Consider the following 17,642-nt stretch of genomic DNA (forward strand, 5'->3'; position numbering starts at 1 on the left):
AGCCCCATTTAGTGACATTTGCCAGACACTTAACGCTGGTGAAGAAACAGAAATCACTGGAAATGGGAAAGAAAGGAGCAGTTCAGATGTGGGAATGAAGAGGAAGAAAAAATGTATTCAGTGTAGTGGCTCACCATGATTTAAGAGTTGCCACAGGTGGGGGGAGAAACTGACTAGAATGGGTATTACCATATATCTTCATCAGGTGGGCTGCACTAGCCTATATTTGTGGTGTTTCCCCAATATTGGCCATGTGCTTTATAGTCATGCTCAATGTTAGATGCATTTAATTAACTTTGTAGTTGGTTTTCATTACTTAGAACATGCTGCTTTTGGTAGAAGTTTAATGATATACAATGTATTTAATGAGGTTTCCTAATATGCACATGTAAGATGGGAAGCTTTTTCCCCCATGTTGATTAGGGGGAAAAAGTCTCATCTTATATTCAAGCAAATATGATATAGATCTTCCATCTACAGGAAGAACTGGTGTCACCAAATAAGCACAATAAGAGACATGGAACAGAAATGCAATTTTATCTCATTATTTATATTTGTGGATAAAAGCTAAAATATATGAATATTTCAGACGCAGCTGACAGGTATTAAAATATGTATCGCAAGAAAAGCAAGTGAACATGACTTCAACAACTGACTTTTTTCCCCTACCCTATGGTTTCCCAGAAATTCTTGGGGAAAGCTATGGCATTCACAGAATGTCCTGAATATAGATGGATCACAGCTATTTCAGAACTATGGAAAGGAATTCCAAAGTCTCAGGCAATTCCAATAAAAACAATCTATCAGCAACTTCCTTTCCAGTAAGCCAATGGGCAATTTGTTGAACACTTCCAATGACTGCACCTTGTTGTCATGTGGCACAGGGAAAAAAATGCTTACTACAAGGCATGTCCAGATGAGCATGCACTAAGAGGCATATCTTAAGCTAACAGGCGTCACCCTTTTTACCAGGCATGCCCTAAGGTAAATCCTGTACTCTCCCCGAGTACCACTCTGATCCTCTTCCTTTGCCTTGTCAGCTATTCTGCTTTCTATTCCCTGCCCAACTTGTGACTCTGCTTTCTGTTCCCTCCATGATCTGCCATACAATACACCAAGGTTGCCCATGCCACTTATGGCACACACACACCACCGTTTGGCTACCCCAGCATTACAAAACTGAACAACAATGCCAGGTTTTAAGTCCATCCAATTGACAATATCTGTTTTGTTCAGGTCAGGCCTTGACCAGTTGCTCTTATCTATATCTCAGCCTGTACCTATCACCTAGAGCAGGGGCAAAGGGGCAGGAATACAGCCCATGGGCCAGATTCAGGCTGCCAGGCTCACTCCTCCTCCCCCCACACCCAAAGAGGCAGGTAAGGATCTGGCCCCTGCCCTTGTGTACACGCCACAGGGGTTTAGCTTGGTTTAATTCTCCCTAAATTGAAACATTGTTTTTAAAAACCCACCGTTTCAATTTAGGGAAAACTAAACTGAATTAAATCCCTGTGGCATGTACAAGCAGCCTTGGGATACTAATGAGAAGGCCCCATATTGCCACCTCCTCCATCCCCTCCATTTTACTTCAGGCAGGTCTATACTCAGGGTGGTTCTTTTCCACCATAGGTAGAAAGGGAATCTTAGTGTGTATGGTGAAATAAAAATTAGCCCTGGATTGGTAGTAGTTTCTGTGCTATACTCAGGTCTGTATTCAAAGTGATGAGGGTAAAGAAGATTTGAGGAATCTTGATATTCAAATTGTTTTGCCATAACCTTCCCAGTACTTTTGACAGAAAAAATGGAAGATGAAAGCCTGGCTATCCTTATTCAGTCTATGAATGCGAAATGGTATTTTTTTTTTATGAACAAAGGCCTCAATTATGTCTTTGTTACAACAGCTAGCACCCTGCCCTGCCTAAAGGATGCATTTACAAACTCCATCAACATTAGACCAAATTCTGAAACTGTTAAGACTGTGGGTTGTATAAAAAGTATTTCTCAGTAGCAATTTAATAAAACATTCTTAATTTAATAATATATTACTATTCTCACCTTTATCCAAAATAAACACAACAGTAACTAGGACATCCAGCCTTGTAGGTGTTAATATCTGATGTAATTCATATTTTGTTCCATTCCTCATGCTAAAATATAAATGTTGACTGAGCTCCTCTAGCCACTTTATCCCATATTCCAAAGTTGCAACTCTGTTCAGTAGTGCCTAAAACTCTTCCTTGCCGGCTTACCTTCCCATTATGTACAACCAATTGGAAAATCCTACTTCTTTCAGCATAACATGGTAAGACCACAAATGTGCTGCTGCTGTTTCTGCTAGAAGAGTTGCAATTCATGATCCAATAGTGCAGGGAAGAAACTATAGTCTCCTGGGTAAAATGTAGGCTTTCAAGCAAAGCAAACTATATGCAGAATAAGCACTGAAATAGCAGAACTGCTGAAACCTGAATAAATATAAGCCTCTTGACATCTGGAAACACATGAACAGCAGAAAACAAGACTGATCTTTTCCATCACAACGCTGAGACTTAAAATATGCTTCTGAATTAAAACCATGTAAAGTCAGATAATACCAGTAATCTGAGCTTCTTTTAAGGTAACTATTCAAATAAAATTAATTTGTCACTACCACTTGTAACCACTGCCCTTAACATCTGCAAAAATAACTTCCTTCAAATGTCAATTTTGCCCTTACTTTCTTTGCAAACAATGGCACTTTCCTATATGCCAATGGAAACCATAAATTGCAGCTATCTACATGAGTAAAATTCTGTCAATAACGTAATAGCCAAAGCATATTTCCTTTCAGTTCAAAATCAGTTTTAAGGAAGGTCAAATCTTGGGCCTGAATTGTTTGAAAAAGCGTCTTAGCGCCAAAAATTGGTACTTTAAGTGCCCGTCAATAATAACATTTCAAATAAAGATGCAGCATAATGAGAGCAATTTAAAAAACTGACAAAAACAAACAATCCCTAACAGAATGCATTAGACACCGGGGCACATCCAGATGAGCACGCATATGCATTTCCCTGAGGACAAACAGCAGCAGCACATAGTCATGCTGCTACTACTTGTCTCTGGGGAACACCCCTGCATGCATCCTCTGGCATGCAGCAGGTTGCACTGGGTGATGCAGGGGAAGCTGGGACCAGTACCTGGGCTGGCCCCAGCAGCCTTACCTCGAGTCCTGGGGGCCTCCCGGGGCTCCAGTACTGGTTATCCAGCATGAGGAGCCTAGCCAGCAGCTGGAGTGAGGCTCCAGACGGCCAGGCTCTGCTTTTGGGCAGCGCACGCTGCCACCACATGCACTGTCCCACTTTTTTCAGATGCGGAGTTGGGGTTTTTTTACACCAGGATCTCCCGGTGTCAACAAAATGTCCAATGCTGCAAATCAGCAGCACAAGGAATGCCTGCATGTCCAGCATGTGCAGTTTACAGCACTGCATACAGCATGCGCATGCTCATCTGGATATGCCCCATGAAACCAACTGTTTTTTCGCCTTTTGTTTTAACTCTTACTATGTCTTTATTCTGTAAGCCATTTAATTTGTTTTTAAAGGAACAAAAGAAAACAAATAAGGACAACCTGATTAAACAGCAAATTGCATTTCTGTTTACAAGATTTTTTATCTTATAAAAATCACAGGACTCTGGTTTTGTTACTTTTTGGGTGCAGTTAAATTCCTCCATGAACACAGATATCTACTAATTTTTAATCTAGGGTCTACCCTCAGAGGCCCTAAAGAAGAGTTATTATAGCAGACCTCAAATTATTACTAATGCAGAATGAAATACAATTAATTATTTGGCTAAAGACAGGGGGAACTGGGAAGGCACTAAGTGCCAAGCTATGCAGAGTTTTATGCATGCTAGGTAGTGTGCTTCATGCCACCGGACCCTTGAAATCGGAACAGAAGAACATTATGAATTGAAAGGAGAGTGTACCATTTGCCTGGGACTCAGATACTTGCACTGCAAAATAGTCTAGTTGTAAATCATACCTTGAAGAGAAAGGTAGTTAGCTGTGTTAGTCTGAAGTCAGGAACGCAGCAGAACAGAAGTGCACCTTATAGGCTAATTGACCAGAGATGCAACTTTGGTTCAGTAGGTCTATTAGGTGCCTCTTTACCCTGCCATCATACCTGTCAGATAGACAGTAGTATGGGCTTCCACCTTTCTTTTCTGACTCAAAACACATCTGGTGTGGTCCACTTGAACCAATATGAAAAAAATGGATTTTGTTATTAGAACAGCATATATGGAAGTGTTAAAGTCGCTTAAGAATCCAGCCAATGGCATTTTGAAGGTCTGAAATTAAGTGTAAGCAGCAGCATACAAAAACATATTCTGGATTAATAATTAGCATTCTGATCTAGCATGCTAAACCTATTCCAAAAAGCAAATGCTCACAATATATAAACAAACAAATCAGTCTATTGTGTGCAACTGGAATGCAAACATTTCAAACTCTGTCAAGGAAAGGGTATGCTTTGAAATGGACTTTAAAAGACATATTCTAGGGAAACTATTCATGTAGTAAAAGACCAATGCTGTCCGAACCACACCAGTCTTCAAAAAAGTTTCTTTCTAAATCAAGGCTGCAAAACCTTTCTTTTACACAAACCATGTAAAAAAAAGATACAGGATGTTGGCCTGAGCTAATGGGAATGGGAAAATACACCATATCTCTCTGACATGTCTCTTGCTGTGTGTTGTAAGTCACTGCATACAGGAAATCTGTCTCTCGCTCTCCTTCTCTAATTTGTGTAATTAAAGAGGTCCTTACGAATCTCTGGGGGGGTTTGCTATGGAGTCGTAAATATTTGTTTGTTCATTTGTTTTTCAACCAAGGTTTCTGGGTCTAAGAGGCTCAGCCATAATTTCCAAGGTGGTGGGAGAGGGAAAGCAGTTGCAATTTTTATCTCTGGGAGGAACTCATATACAATAGAGCCCAGAACTTTCATATCTGGGTGGCTCACAACCCACTTATTTTGCAACAGATTGCCAAAAATTAAGAACAAACTGATCAGCTGTTTGCTGTGCTTATGGCATCACTTCTCCATTCAACTGGAGCTTATCAGTGGTCCTAAGCAGCTGACTGGAGAGCAGCACCCTTTGAAATAAAAGATACAGCAGACAACTGGAGCACCTCCACAATCTCACACAGCCATTTGGTCTGGCTCTATACATTCCTAGTTACTTTGTAAACTCTCATCTTCATGGGGTAAGGTATTTAATTCTGTGAAGTATCTGGGTTCTGCTATACTATATTGAATATTAAGAACCTAGATAAATCTTCTCTTTCTCCTTTTCTGTTGTCAGTCTGAAAAAAGGAATTAAGATGACAATTAATAACAAGGAATTGTATATTTGCTCCATACCTAATAAAATAGTCGTGAAGTCATGGAATAGGTGTTCAGGGATAGGTTATGGTATTAGTTAATATCAATAAGACTTAAAATAATGGAGAAAGAAACTGATAATGTAATTCAACATGAGCCACTCATCAATAAGCTCTGGGATGTTTAAAAGGTTACAGTAACAAAACACAACAGTTTTAGGAAGTAAAAGAGGAATGCAGTTGTTATCGAAACTACAAGAAAAGTTTCTGTAAACAAAACTCCCTGATCTGACATTTAGCAAGCACACTAGATTTAATATTCCAACTCTTAAAAATATGCTATTGAATTTTCATAATATACCATGGTCAGAACCCCCATTTCTCAGTCTGTCCATGAACATGTTGGGTCATGGATTTAGTAGAACTACGGTGCAAAAAACTTACCAGTTAATGAATCACAAAAATGACTTCAGGAAGCATCTAGATCTCCTGAAAGATTTCTACTCCTAAGCAGCCAAAAGCGGCTACAGTTTCCAATAGTATCTGAACTGAAACAGTTCTTAAGGTATCTGGCAGTTCTAATCATCACCCTTACATTGTTCAAGGTCCCTATTTTCATGCTTATAAAGAAATGCATATGGCCATGGCCCATGCATGCCCGGACTATCCAAGTAGTGATCAAACTCTAATCAGCTGGTAAAATTTCTTGATTAGAGGAAAGTAGAGTATGGCTGCAGGCATGTATATACAACACTGCATGTCTTAGAAGACACATTCCCTATGCTCATTTATAGATCGCAGAAAAGAAGTCTAAACCATAAAGTTATGAACTGCAACAGTTAACTATAAATAGTAATTGCAGCTGTGCCTATGCAGTATTTGATAGGACTATGATTTGAAAAATCTTGCTTGAGGCTGAATGAGACAAAGGACTACACTTTCATCCCTGTCTAACTATATCTGCATTCTGGCACCTGCAATTGTTGCAGGTGAAATCAGGGTCTCTTGGATATCTAAGTATCTGATTAATCTCACATTTCAGCAGCCTTTACTAAAAAAAGGAGGGGCCAACTTTTAAGAATCTGAATCCAAAATATTTCAGTTGTGGAACAACTTTTTCTTACACACACTATTTTAGCACACAGTTTCTATAAACCACAAACAAGATTTTTAAGTATTTTGTATAGTTGGAGCAACTTTAAAACAGCCTATTTAGATTAAGGAGCTGTGCTTATTAGTTCATACCATAAACTAGCTTCTTTACCATTTCTCTTATTTAAGTTCCAAAAAGTAAATATTTCACTTTACTTCTCTTCACAGTGATGTATGTGTGATATAAAAAGTTCTGCAATAAGTTTCTAAGAATATTTTATGTTAAAATATATTGGCAATCCTTTAAGAAACCTATATAAAATCCAGATGCTCTCTGGAAGCTATTCTAAATAGATTTTTTAGTAATTTTTCCACTCCATCTAAGAAGGTAGTAGTAAGGCGTTTTATCAGAGTGAAATTCTGGAAACTTTTGATGCTCTGGGTTGGGGGTGTGGTGTGTGTGTACACGTGTGTGTGCGCATGCAGACGCGTGTGTAAAAATAATACTTAAATATATGTAATGCAGGCATTATAATAAACACTTATATTCCTACTAATCACAGTAGTCCTAGAACCAAAGACCAGAACATTTCTTACCATTGCTAACTGGTTGCCAAAATAAATAAGGGAGAAAGGCATACACTGTTAGATATTGTCTATCCACCTGTCTGCTCCACAAATGGTATTTTTGATACATCCCCTTTTCTTCTGTAAAAATAATTTCTGATTTCAGAAATAAAAATTAACCAAACTAAATTCATTGGGGCACTTCCTCTTCCTTAGTCAATTCTGCCCTCCCTCCACATCCAAAATGGATCTCTATTTTAATCTCCCCAACTACACCCTCACTCCTGGAGAGGAGCAGATAGTCTTTCCTCTGCTTCAATTCTTGCCTACCCTGCTACACAAGGCTACATAATTTTTTCTTCCCCCTGTTCAGTTCCTTTCCAGCAGGAAGTTCCATTGCCCTTCCTTTTAGTACTTCTTAATTGGTCACAGCTCCTCCTCTTTATTCCCAGGGTTACAGGCTCCCTCTGATCCTCTTCTTTTAATCCAGCCTCATCATAGTTCATAGATCCTTGTCTACTGATTCTCTGACAACTAGCCAGATGTTTGCTGCCTCTACTTTAGCTCCCTGCCCCTACCGACCATGAATCTCTGGCTGCTCATCCCTGCTATGGACGTTGAACCCTGAAGTGAGGCGTCTAGTCTTTTTAGACCTATTTTAATGTACCCTGAAGGGTGGTGGAAAATTACAGACAAAAAACTTCAGGGGTTGTTTTTTAGAGCTGTCCCAGCCCCAAGCCATGTTTTCAACAGGAAAAAGGTGCTTTTTAACATATATTAGCTGCCCCCAAGATTCTACCTTAACCAGCTTACATGTTAAAACTGCAGATTGCTGTGTCTACAACCTTGCATTTACAGTTAGTCAATACAACTTCTTTTCCTACATAAAGACATCACTTAGGAACAAACACTACCAATTGCTTCCTCCCTCCTTTTGCTACCCTCTATTAGATTATCTAAGGTAAAGTACAGAAATGCACAACCTAGAATAAACAAGAGTATCTATACCAGCCTTTACAAATATTTATGTTCGATCAAATGGGAGTCAATTAACTTGAGATAGAAATGACTTTGCGTAGACATAACCTATGGCACAATACTGAACAGCTAAAACCTGTCAGTTGCTCCTCCCTGATCCTAACTCACCTCCTGTTGGTCCTGTTACTATACTGCTTGAAAATAGGAAAAAAACGCAGCTTCTTCTTTGTTGAAAAAAGAAAAAAGCATTAGGCATTAAATAAGTAGGGCTTAGTCTCAGCAACCGCCTATTGGCAACTGTCGCTATTTGAAATCAAAAGTATTGCCAGTTTTTGTAGTCCCATCACTATATCTTTGAGCATAAAAGACAACATACTTGAACTCTTACCAAAACATTTACAGCGACAACTTAATACTGCTATAGATGTAATTTTTAAAAAGCACAAACACTTACGTATTCAACAAGATCTCTTCTAATATACAGATATTTGTCTTTATGCAAATATTTTTAATATAACAATTATTTCTTCAGGATAGGAATCCAAGTGTCAAACCTCTTTAAAGTTGTCAGTAAAGTGATGATACTATTGACATAAACTATAAAAGCTAAATATATTTAAGTTCACATTTATTTTCCTAAAATATGTTACACAATATGTATGTATATTTATGTTTGTAGGTGCATTCTGTTTTGAGCACAAGCTGCCAGATGCTTTAATACAGTTGATTGATGCTCGCTGGGAAACAGCATGAGACTGTCAAATACATTTCGTCTATGAACTAAATGAAAATTTTAAACTTGATTTCCAGAGGTAAAAAAACTATATTAAACTACTACAACCCACAGTCTCCAAATACTGTGAATGGAGAGAAATCCACATGCCAAGGAATGTTTTCATATTAGGAAAGTGGATAAATGCAACTTTCACTTTATTTTTGCAAGGTGATATGAAGTACTACTGCTTTGAGCTAACTTGTTAACATGCTGTCGAAAGCAACCAGCTGCAATACTGTGCTGTAACAAATATGAAGCACATTACTGGCAAAAGGCAATACAGTTAAAGAGAAAAAATACAAGCAAACAACTCTCAAATTGTAACAAATGCTACCGAAAACCCATATAGTCTTACAAGCTTTGGTCAAATGACTATACATGTGATTCTAAGGGGAAATTAAATATCTAAGTAGTTTTTAAAGCTAAAGGTTTTCAAAAACAGACAATATTTCACTATTAGAAATGTGAGTTTAGGCTTAGGGTAAAGCATTCAAAATTAAACAGCTGGTGAGCTTATAACTGTTTGGAGTAACAAAGAACTGCCACTGTTCAGACTTGTTATACAAACTATTGTAGAATCAACTTCACTTTTCCAGCCCAAGTTAGAATCAGTAACATAACCTTAGAATCTACTCAATTATCTCTGTGAACTACTGCAGCTACTGGCAAGCAAAGAGTTATTTACAAATGAAGAAAAGATGGTGCAGGAGAGAGATGCAGCAATAAATCTCAAGTCATCTTGAATTATGTTATCCTACCTTTTGTTAACAGGCTTCTCATCTTTTTCATAGGGCCTTATGAACCATTTTCCAATCCTTACGAAGTTTTTATCCATTAGGCACCTACAAAATAATTTTTACATCAATTATTAACTATATCTTAAATGTTAATTAGGCAATACATTTGAATATACAGCAAAATGTCCATCATAAATTTCAAAATTTCATTTTTCATGTTCGAAGTTCTAAATGATTCTTCTGTTCCTTTTTATTTACCTGTGCTGGTCTAGCCACCTCCCTAATCACTCTTTTTTGCATCATTAGTGATTACGTGCAGTCTTAATTCTCCATTTGATTGTTTCTCTTACCAAGCAATTGCTCTTGTTTCTAACCTACATGCACAAAATCCTTCCCATTGATCCATCATTCTCTTCTTCGTGTTCCTGTTCTAAAATAATGCTGATAAGTAATTCATAAATCAGTTACCAAGATGATGTCTGAAATACACAACAATACATCTAAAGGTGCACCAATACATTGGTCCCATATTAGATAGGCACTGATATAGAGGAAATTGACTATCGGAAATAGGCTTTTTTTCCCTTGATATGGCCAATAATGTGGTTCATAAATGCCCTGTGCATGCACACAGCTACAACATGCACAGCCTGGAAGCTTGGAGACCAGTGTTGGGCTGGTATGCTGATGTGGCCCCCACAGTGAGGGAGGGAGTGCAGCTGGAGCAGGTGATGCTCAGCCAGGGCCAGGCGTGGGACAGAGCCACAAGTAGCTTGTCCAGGGGGCAGAGGTGGGGCAGCTCCTACCCTGAACACACCCTGGGAGGGCATGGGGATGTGTGCCCTGGATCTGCACATGGAGCAGGGTAGGGTGGGGCAGGCTGTTGCTGCAGGATGGGGGCTGTGCCAGGTTCTTCCCAGCTTCGGGTGGGGCTGGGCCAGGCTGTGTTCAGGATGGGAGGCAGCAGTGCTGGGGGGGGTACATCAAATTCTGGGGGGAGCTAAACCCCCCCCATAGCCCGCTCCAAGTGCTGCTGCTGCCCGCCCCAAGCACATCACAGCACAGCACAGCACAGCCCCCCACCAGGAAGAGCCCAGCACAGCCCCAGCCAGCAGTGGCAGCCCACACGCAGCTCCAGGGGCACAACCCCCATGCCCTCCCAGGGTGCATGCATGGCAAGAGCCGCCCCTTCCCCACCTGCACGAGCTGCTCGTAGTTCTGTACCACACCCCATCCTGCCCTGACTGAGCAGCGTCTGCCCCTACCCCACGCCCTCCCTCACAGTGGGAACCTCAATCTGCACCCCACAATGCTTCTTCCCTGCCCCCACCCCTACTCCCACACCAGACTTACCAGCCCAAAACTGGTCTCCAACCTGCACAGCCACATACTGGAATTGGACTGGTATCAACCGATATGGCTCCTTAAAAATCAGCCATCAGTATCGGCCCAAAACATCTCTATATCAGTGCACCCCTAATTACGCCTTTTACCAACTCTCTTAATATTGCTTGTTTAACACTTAGTTCTTCAGGAAAAAAACAACTACTTTTCTGTGCATCTGGAGCATATGCTGCACAGTGTGGCAACTAACAGTATATAAATAAAAAGAAACAATAGTAATTAACAATTTAGGAATACATCAGTTTTTCTTCATATAACTTACATTATGTTTCATAGTATCAGACCTTATGATAACATTTTACTCAATGTTAAAAACGAATCTTATTTATTGTCCGGTATATAATAGTCTTGAGTTTTCAGCAATGCTTATACTTTTAACTGCAACTACTTTTCTAATTAGTGGGTCTCTCAATAAGACTTTCTTTCCTTCTATAATAGTAAGTTTCCTCAAAAATCTTCCCAGTTCATTGAACTGAGAACAATTCTCTGAATTACCTACTTTGTGCTCTTAAAATAAGTACGCTATTTCCTTATGGAAGTCATATATCCTGTGGCTTGAAAAAGTCAATGAAGGAAGGACACAGTGATGCCTAATGAGAAGGCTGGGAGGGCTTACGCAACAGGTCAGGAAACCTCCAGGGTATTGTACACAGTAAAATCCATACAGTGGTAGTAACAACTATATTTCTTCTCAGCACAATTTACCTAATTAGAGATTTCCAATACATTTAAACCACCATTTGCAGACAAACATGCATACATACACATACCTGCAAACACTGGCTAAATTAATTGAAAGAACTTTTATATTCTTATTAAAGGGAGAAATGTTTTGCTTTAAAAATGGTGTTCCCCACCACAAAAAATATTTGCTGTTAGCAAGGCTTAAATTATAAGGTTCAAGAGCAAGAGAAAGTATAAGAAAAAAAAGTCTTCACTGCCAACCCAAAAGCAGACAAGTTTTTCCCCCATTCAGTCCAAATCTAATCAATGCTTTATTTGTATAACCCAAATGGAAGGACTGATATTATGCTCCCTCCTCCTTTAAGTTCTCCAATAATATACTTCTACAAGGTGACTTAAGAGTAACCAAAGTTACCGATCCAATTGCCAATATGTGGCCCAGCAGCATGGAAAGCAGCAACTGGCTAGTAAGTCTGTTGAGGGGGACAGGGCAAGGGGGGAGGGAAGGGGCCTGGGGGGGCACAGATTATGTCCCCCATGTTGAGGGAGGGAGTGGGGGGAGCAGGGGCAGGGCACGGAATGGAGCTGTGGCTTGTCTGAGGGGCATGGGGGGGGAGCAGCTCCAGCCACTATGCACACCCTGGGAGGCCATGGGGGGACATGTGCCCCTGGATTTGTAAGGGGTGAGGAAGGGCTGTCACTGTGGGCTGGAGCTGGGGCCACTGCTGAGCTCTTCCCGTTGGGGAGAGGAGAAGGAGAGAGGGGGAGCTGGGCCGGGCTGAGCATGGGGCAGGTAGCAGCAGTACTGGGAGCGGAGGCTACATCGAATTTTAGGGTGACTGTAGCCCCCCCATAGTTCCCCCTCCCAGTGCCACCACCACCCACCCCAAGCACAGCCCTGGCCCAATCCCCATGCTGGGAAGAGGTCCCTGCAGCCCTGGCCCAAGCCCACAGTGGCAGTCCACCCTTGCCCCATGCACAGATCTGGGGGCAAAGGCCCCTACGCCCTCCTGGGGTGTGTGTAGTGGCAGAAGCCGCCCCTGCATCCCCCACATGAGCTGCTCACGGCTCTGTCCTATGCCCTGCCCCACCCCGGCTGTGCAGTGCCTGCTCCCTGCCCAAGCCCCACGCCTTCCATCACTGCAGGGGTCTCATTGAATAAGCTTTAGTTAAAGCGCCATTTTTCAGCACAGGGACGCTAATACACATGACACTGGAGTCTACTGAAGCACACCAATTAATCAAGTCTACTCTAGCATGTAATTACAGTGTATCGGAGCAGCCTCAATGTACACCCAGTGAATTTAGGCAGCATTATATATAATTAAGAGAAGGCAGCAGTTGTAGGCCAGGTACCTACTTTTAAACAACTGCATGATCTACACTTCAAAAACTTTTCTAGTGCAGACAAATAAAACAGGGAGTCAGGCAACCTGGGTTTTATTCCAGTCCCTCCCTCAAGCCTAGTGTATATTTCCAAAGCTAAGGGTCCTAGTTGAAGAAGATACCACTAACAGCTCAGTCTCTCTTAAATCAAAGAAAAAAATACAGTTTACAAGCAGAGGCAAATTTTACAAATTGACAGGTATCAAGTCCATAACAAGACTTTAAACTGAATTTGGAAACTAAACCAATGAAAACAACAAACCACTGCTGTCAGGCTTGAAGCAAAAACGAAAAACAAAAAAACCCCACTTAAAATAATTTTCTAGTATAGCTATACTGGCAAAGCCCTCTTAGTGTAGCTGTGCTTATAATGGCAAAAGAACTGTTATACAATTTACATGTTTCCCTAGTTACATAAACTGTACATTAGAAAGCATTTGTACATCAACACAACCATCAGGGCTTTAATAGTATAGAAAATTGTTGAAAGAAAAAAATTTCACAACCATAAGAAAAAGCACAACCATATCCTTAAATCAACAGTACTAGTAAATGTTTTTTATTACAGATTTGCTTTAGCAAGTGAACCACCACCTGGTGCTCTCAGAGTTTATATAAAATCTAGCCCTAAGCAAAATATACTGCAGTCCTTTAAATGTAATGGTTACAAAGTCATGAATCACAGTAGAAAGAGGCACAGTTTCATGAAATGGCCAAAGATAGATGACAAAGAAAGATATCTTGATTATTGTTGCCATATAATCATCTACCAGCAGCTGGTAAACTTCAGTAACAAAGAGTGGGCACTCATCAGCAAATCAATCAAGTAAAACAAGGATGCAGAGCTGGTACTCTGAACATACGGATCATATCGCCATTTTTGGTTGAGCTGCAATTTCTCCTTAAACAGTGCAACTGTTGGAACTTATCCATAATGTTATTTTATTTTTTATTAACTGATTTTTATTCCATTTGTTATTACTTTTTTATATAAAGGTGACAAAAACTGAACACAATGGGTGTGTCCACACATGCAAGCATATGCACTTGCAGAAGCTCAAGCAGCAGCAGCACAAATTTGTACCACAGATTTGTGCCTCAGCACACTTGCCTGAACATTCACTTTGGTGCAGGGCAAAATGTGTCATCTAGGGCAAACTGACCCTGCCCAGTTCCTCCTGGATCTTCAGCCAGGAGGAGGTAGAGGGATCCATCAAGTCCCAGGACCTCCTGGTCAACCTCCTCCTGCCCCTGGCCAAGTGGGCCCTGTATCTGACCAGACAGGAGACTCTGGCCAGGAAGGTGCCTGGAGACTGTGGGGCCGCTTTCCTTTCACTTGTCCATGCACATCTCTGGGCGGAGCACCAGTGGGCAGCATCCACTGGCTCCTTGGATGCCTTAGAGGATGGGTGGGTGTGGCCCAGGGGACTCCGCTTCAGGGTCCCCCTCAGGCGCACTTATTTGCATGTTTTGACCCTTTGACCCCCTATCCTGTTTTTTTCATTAGTTGTCCCAAAGTATTTTGTTGTAACATTCACCCACTCGCCTCCATAAAATAGAGACTACTCGTTAGCTGGGTGAGCCTTAGAGCCCACGCTATTTTGAATATTACAAATACACAGAAGCTTCTGAGCCTGGCCCATTAGTATCTGGGCACACTAGCCCTTGTGCCAGCTGGACTGCTGAAGCAGCCCTAACCTAGAGTGGCCCCTATACTCTCTACCCACTGCAGCAGTCTGGCAGCAGGGGATACTGCCTGGCTGTGACCTACCGCCATCTGTTACAGCATCCACCCCCTTGAACCTGCGGCCCCATGACTGCATGCCTGCCAGACCTAGATAGGGACCACAAGGCTCCCTGGGCTGTAGTACAGGCACTGCAGCAGAGATCCTCCACCTCTGGGCCAGCTGCCAGTGGGCCGTGGCTGCACAGCTGGCCTTTGGGCAGCACTGCTCTCATGTCTTCTGGTGTTCCTGCTCTGCCATCTGGGCAGCTATTGCCCAGATGAGCTCCTTGCAGTGGCTCGTTTTGAACTGTTGAAGTGTGTCCTCCTGGTCCCAAATGGCCAAGAGGTCAGCCACCTCATCTGTCCTCCAGCTGGGTCCCCAGTGCTGGCCCTGGGCAGGCTCCTCTACCCAGGTCCCGCCACTTGCCTTACCAGCAGAGATCCTGATGTTCCCCGTTTAAAAACTGCAGCTTCTCTGAACCACCCCCCACCCCCAAAATTCTCTCATTAAAATACCTAAAAAACATGTTCTTTCATGATTAAAATGAAATGCCACTGTATATAGAGAGATCAGTTCAACAATGCTGTATTGATATATTTACAAGTTTAAAGCAGTTTGGAAGCCTACCAGTGCCTCTGTCATCATAATACAATTAATTCTAAATATCTATGTGCTTTGGCATTTGATTTTGTTTTTTGCTTTTTTATCATAGAAAAATCAGAGCTGTGTCTGCCCCCTTCACTCACCAGGATGTGGGGCACTGAGCAGCACTTATATGCTGGTGCCCTTCCTCAGCCCATGCCCCTCACTCCCAACACACAGCCCCACCAGTGCCCCTCACTCCTGGCCTGCAGCCCCTGCCTGCCCCCACTAGCTCCCTCCTGGCAGCAGCTCCATCCTAGCTCCAGGACATGAATGAGGCAGCAGCACATGAGGGCACACATAAGCAGGCCAGGCCTGTGCATTATGCCATGTGCAACCCCACATCTCCTGCAGCTGTGGGTCATAAGCATCCCCATGGCCACTACAGCTACTACTGCTACAAGGGACAGGAAGGGACAATCCCAAACAGTCCCCCCACCTTCAGTGCCCCCCCCCCACATATTCCCCCCCCCATCCTATACATCCATACTTACCAGGGACAGAGCCTAGGTCCAATCCAATGCTGCAGCCTTGTCCCGCTTCTGTTTGTTCCAGCATACTGAGGCAGTGTGCTGGAGCAGTAGGGGCATGGGGCAAGCTTACAGATGCTCTGGCTACATGCTAAAGCATCTCTCTGGAGGAGCCAGCTGCTGGTTGCCTCCAGACATGCTCCAAGAGCATGCCCTGCACCGCTTTTTCCCAGGGTGGTTTGTTTTTTTTATACCGGGATTTCCCAGTATCAAAATTAGAGTCTGTGTTGCAAATATGCACCACAGGAAACATTTCTGTGTTCCTAGTGTGCCTCTTGCGGCATCTCAAACTGCTTTGAGATGCCCCAACAGACATGTGCTTGCTCATCTAGATGCAGCCAATACATCAAATCAGAGAGCAATAATGATAATATCATGTTGTTATTAAATTTACAAAGTGGTTTTATTGTTTGTTATTATGCAATGCCATATACTTACTAGAAATCTCCAATACATTTGAATGGGCAGCAACCAAAGTATCACAGAGAACAGGCAATACGTCTGCAATTTTCTCAGCTACAATTGTTTTCATTCCAAAGGAATGTTAGACCAGGCAAAAGTGGCTGAAAATGTTTCATAACCCTCAAGTCTGACTGGGGCATATATTAAAACAGTAGTTTTCAACCTATGGCTTGCAAACAATATGTTGCCTTGAAGAACCTTCCCAGGCTGCTTGTGGTAACAAAAAATAAACTGAAGTTGAGGTTTACAGGGAGAGCAAAGTGATGTTGATGCAGCTCATACTGGCTCAGTAATGCTGCCCAGGAACCCAGTAAAGGCTGGTGGGGGCCGGAGGGGGACACTAAAATTATAGTATTCCCAGGAATGCTCTTACGGTAACTGTGAATGGTCGCCCTAATGTTACTATGCAGTCAGTTATGAGAAAGCACAAGATGGCTGTGGCAGCTCAATGCCAACTAAGAATTTCTGTGCACAAAGGACATTTCTAGCTGCACCGTTAAAGGAAATCTTATGTCCACTTCCTGCTACTTCAAAATGCAAAGGAATTTAATGCAACACTCTAAAATTCTTGGTTCAGATGACACACCCTTTATTAGATCAACTAAGAAACTGCAAAAATATTATCTTTCTTTGCGATTTCTTAGTTGCTCTAATGAAAGGTATCATCTCACTGACACAGCTACCCAATACATCCCTGAAACAAGGAATTTAATAGAAATGAAGACCAGAACCTGTGTAGCAGAGATTTGTGTCCATTAGCACACAGCAGCTTTAAATAATGTCTAATATAGGGGCTTAACTTGGGCAGCACTAACATTTTTTAAACTTCTCCATTCTTTAATCAAATGAAGAGTTTTAATTTCAATTTTTACTCTTCTTTTTCTGATAGGATTATAACAAAGAGAATTTTTGGACATCTTTACTTTTTTCCAGTGTTATTTATTTTTAGTATTACTTAACAGAAACTTTCCAGGTTTATTTCTATTACAAAATGTTCAGAACATAATTTTGCCTCTGGCCAAAATTCAGAATAGACTTTTGCTTGGGTTTTATTTCTAACCAGATGATTTACAAAAATTATAGGAAAAGGGGGTCTAACATGATAAACTTTTTAGTAAGATAGAATGGAGAGGTTGTTCTGAAGACCTGTTACCTTTTACCATGTCAAAAACCCATATCTTAAAGATTCTCTAAGTAAGAATTGACACAGTAGATCATTATGGCCTTGAAAGAGCTGCTGTGTGTCAACAAGATGTATTTTAAAGACTGTTAAGGGAAATACAGACTCTAGAGAAGTCA

The 17,642-nt window shown here is 41.5% G+C and overlaps 1 protein-coding gene across 2 annotated transcripts in view; it reads right to left on the bottom strand.

Annotated features, from left to right (window-relative positions):
- MED13L (mediator complex subunit 13L) overlaps positions 1–17,642 on the bottom strand; it is a 406,232-nt gene that overhangs the window by 170,854 nt on the left and 217,736 nt on the right. For both annotated transcript variants that reach the window (XM_090062161.1, XM_090062160.1), the window contains exon 4: positions 9,530–9,613. In XM_090062161.1, coding sequence (XP_089918287.1) covers positions 9,530–9,613 — 84 coding nt within the window. The remainder of the gene's footprint in view (positions 1–9,529; positions 9,614–17,642) is intronic.

The sequence above is a fragment of the Crocodylus siamensis genome, chromosome 9 (genome assembly GCF_052110815.1).
Source record: "Crocodylus siamensis isolate JL-2025a chromosome 9, ASM5211081v1, whole genome shotgun sequence".
NCBI lineage: Eukaryota > Metazoa > Chordata > Crocodylia > Crocodylidae > Crocodylus > Crocodylus siamensis.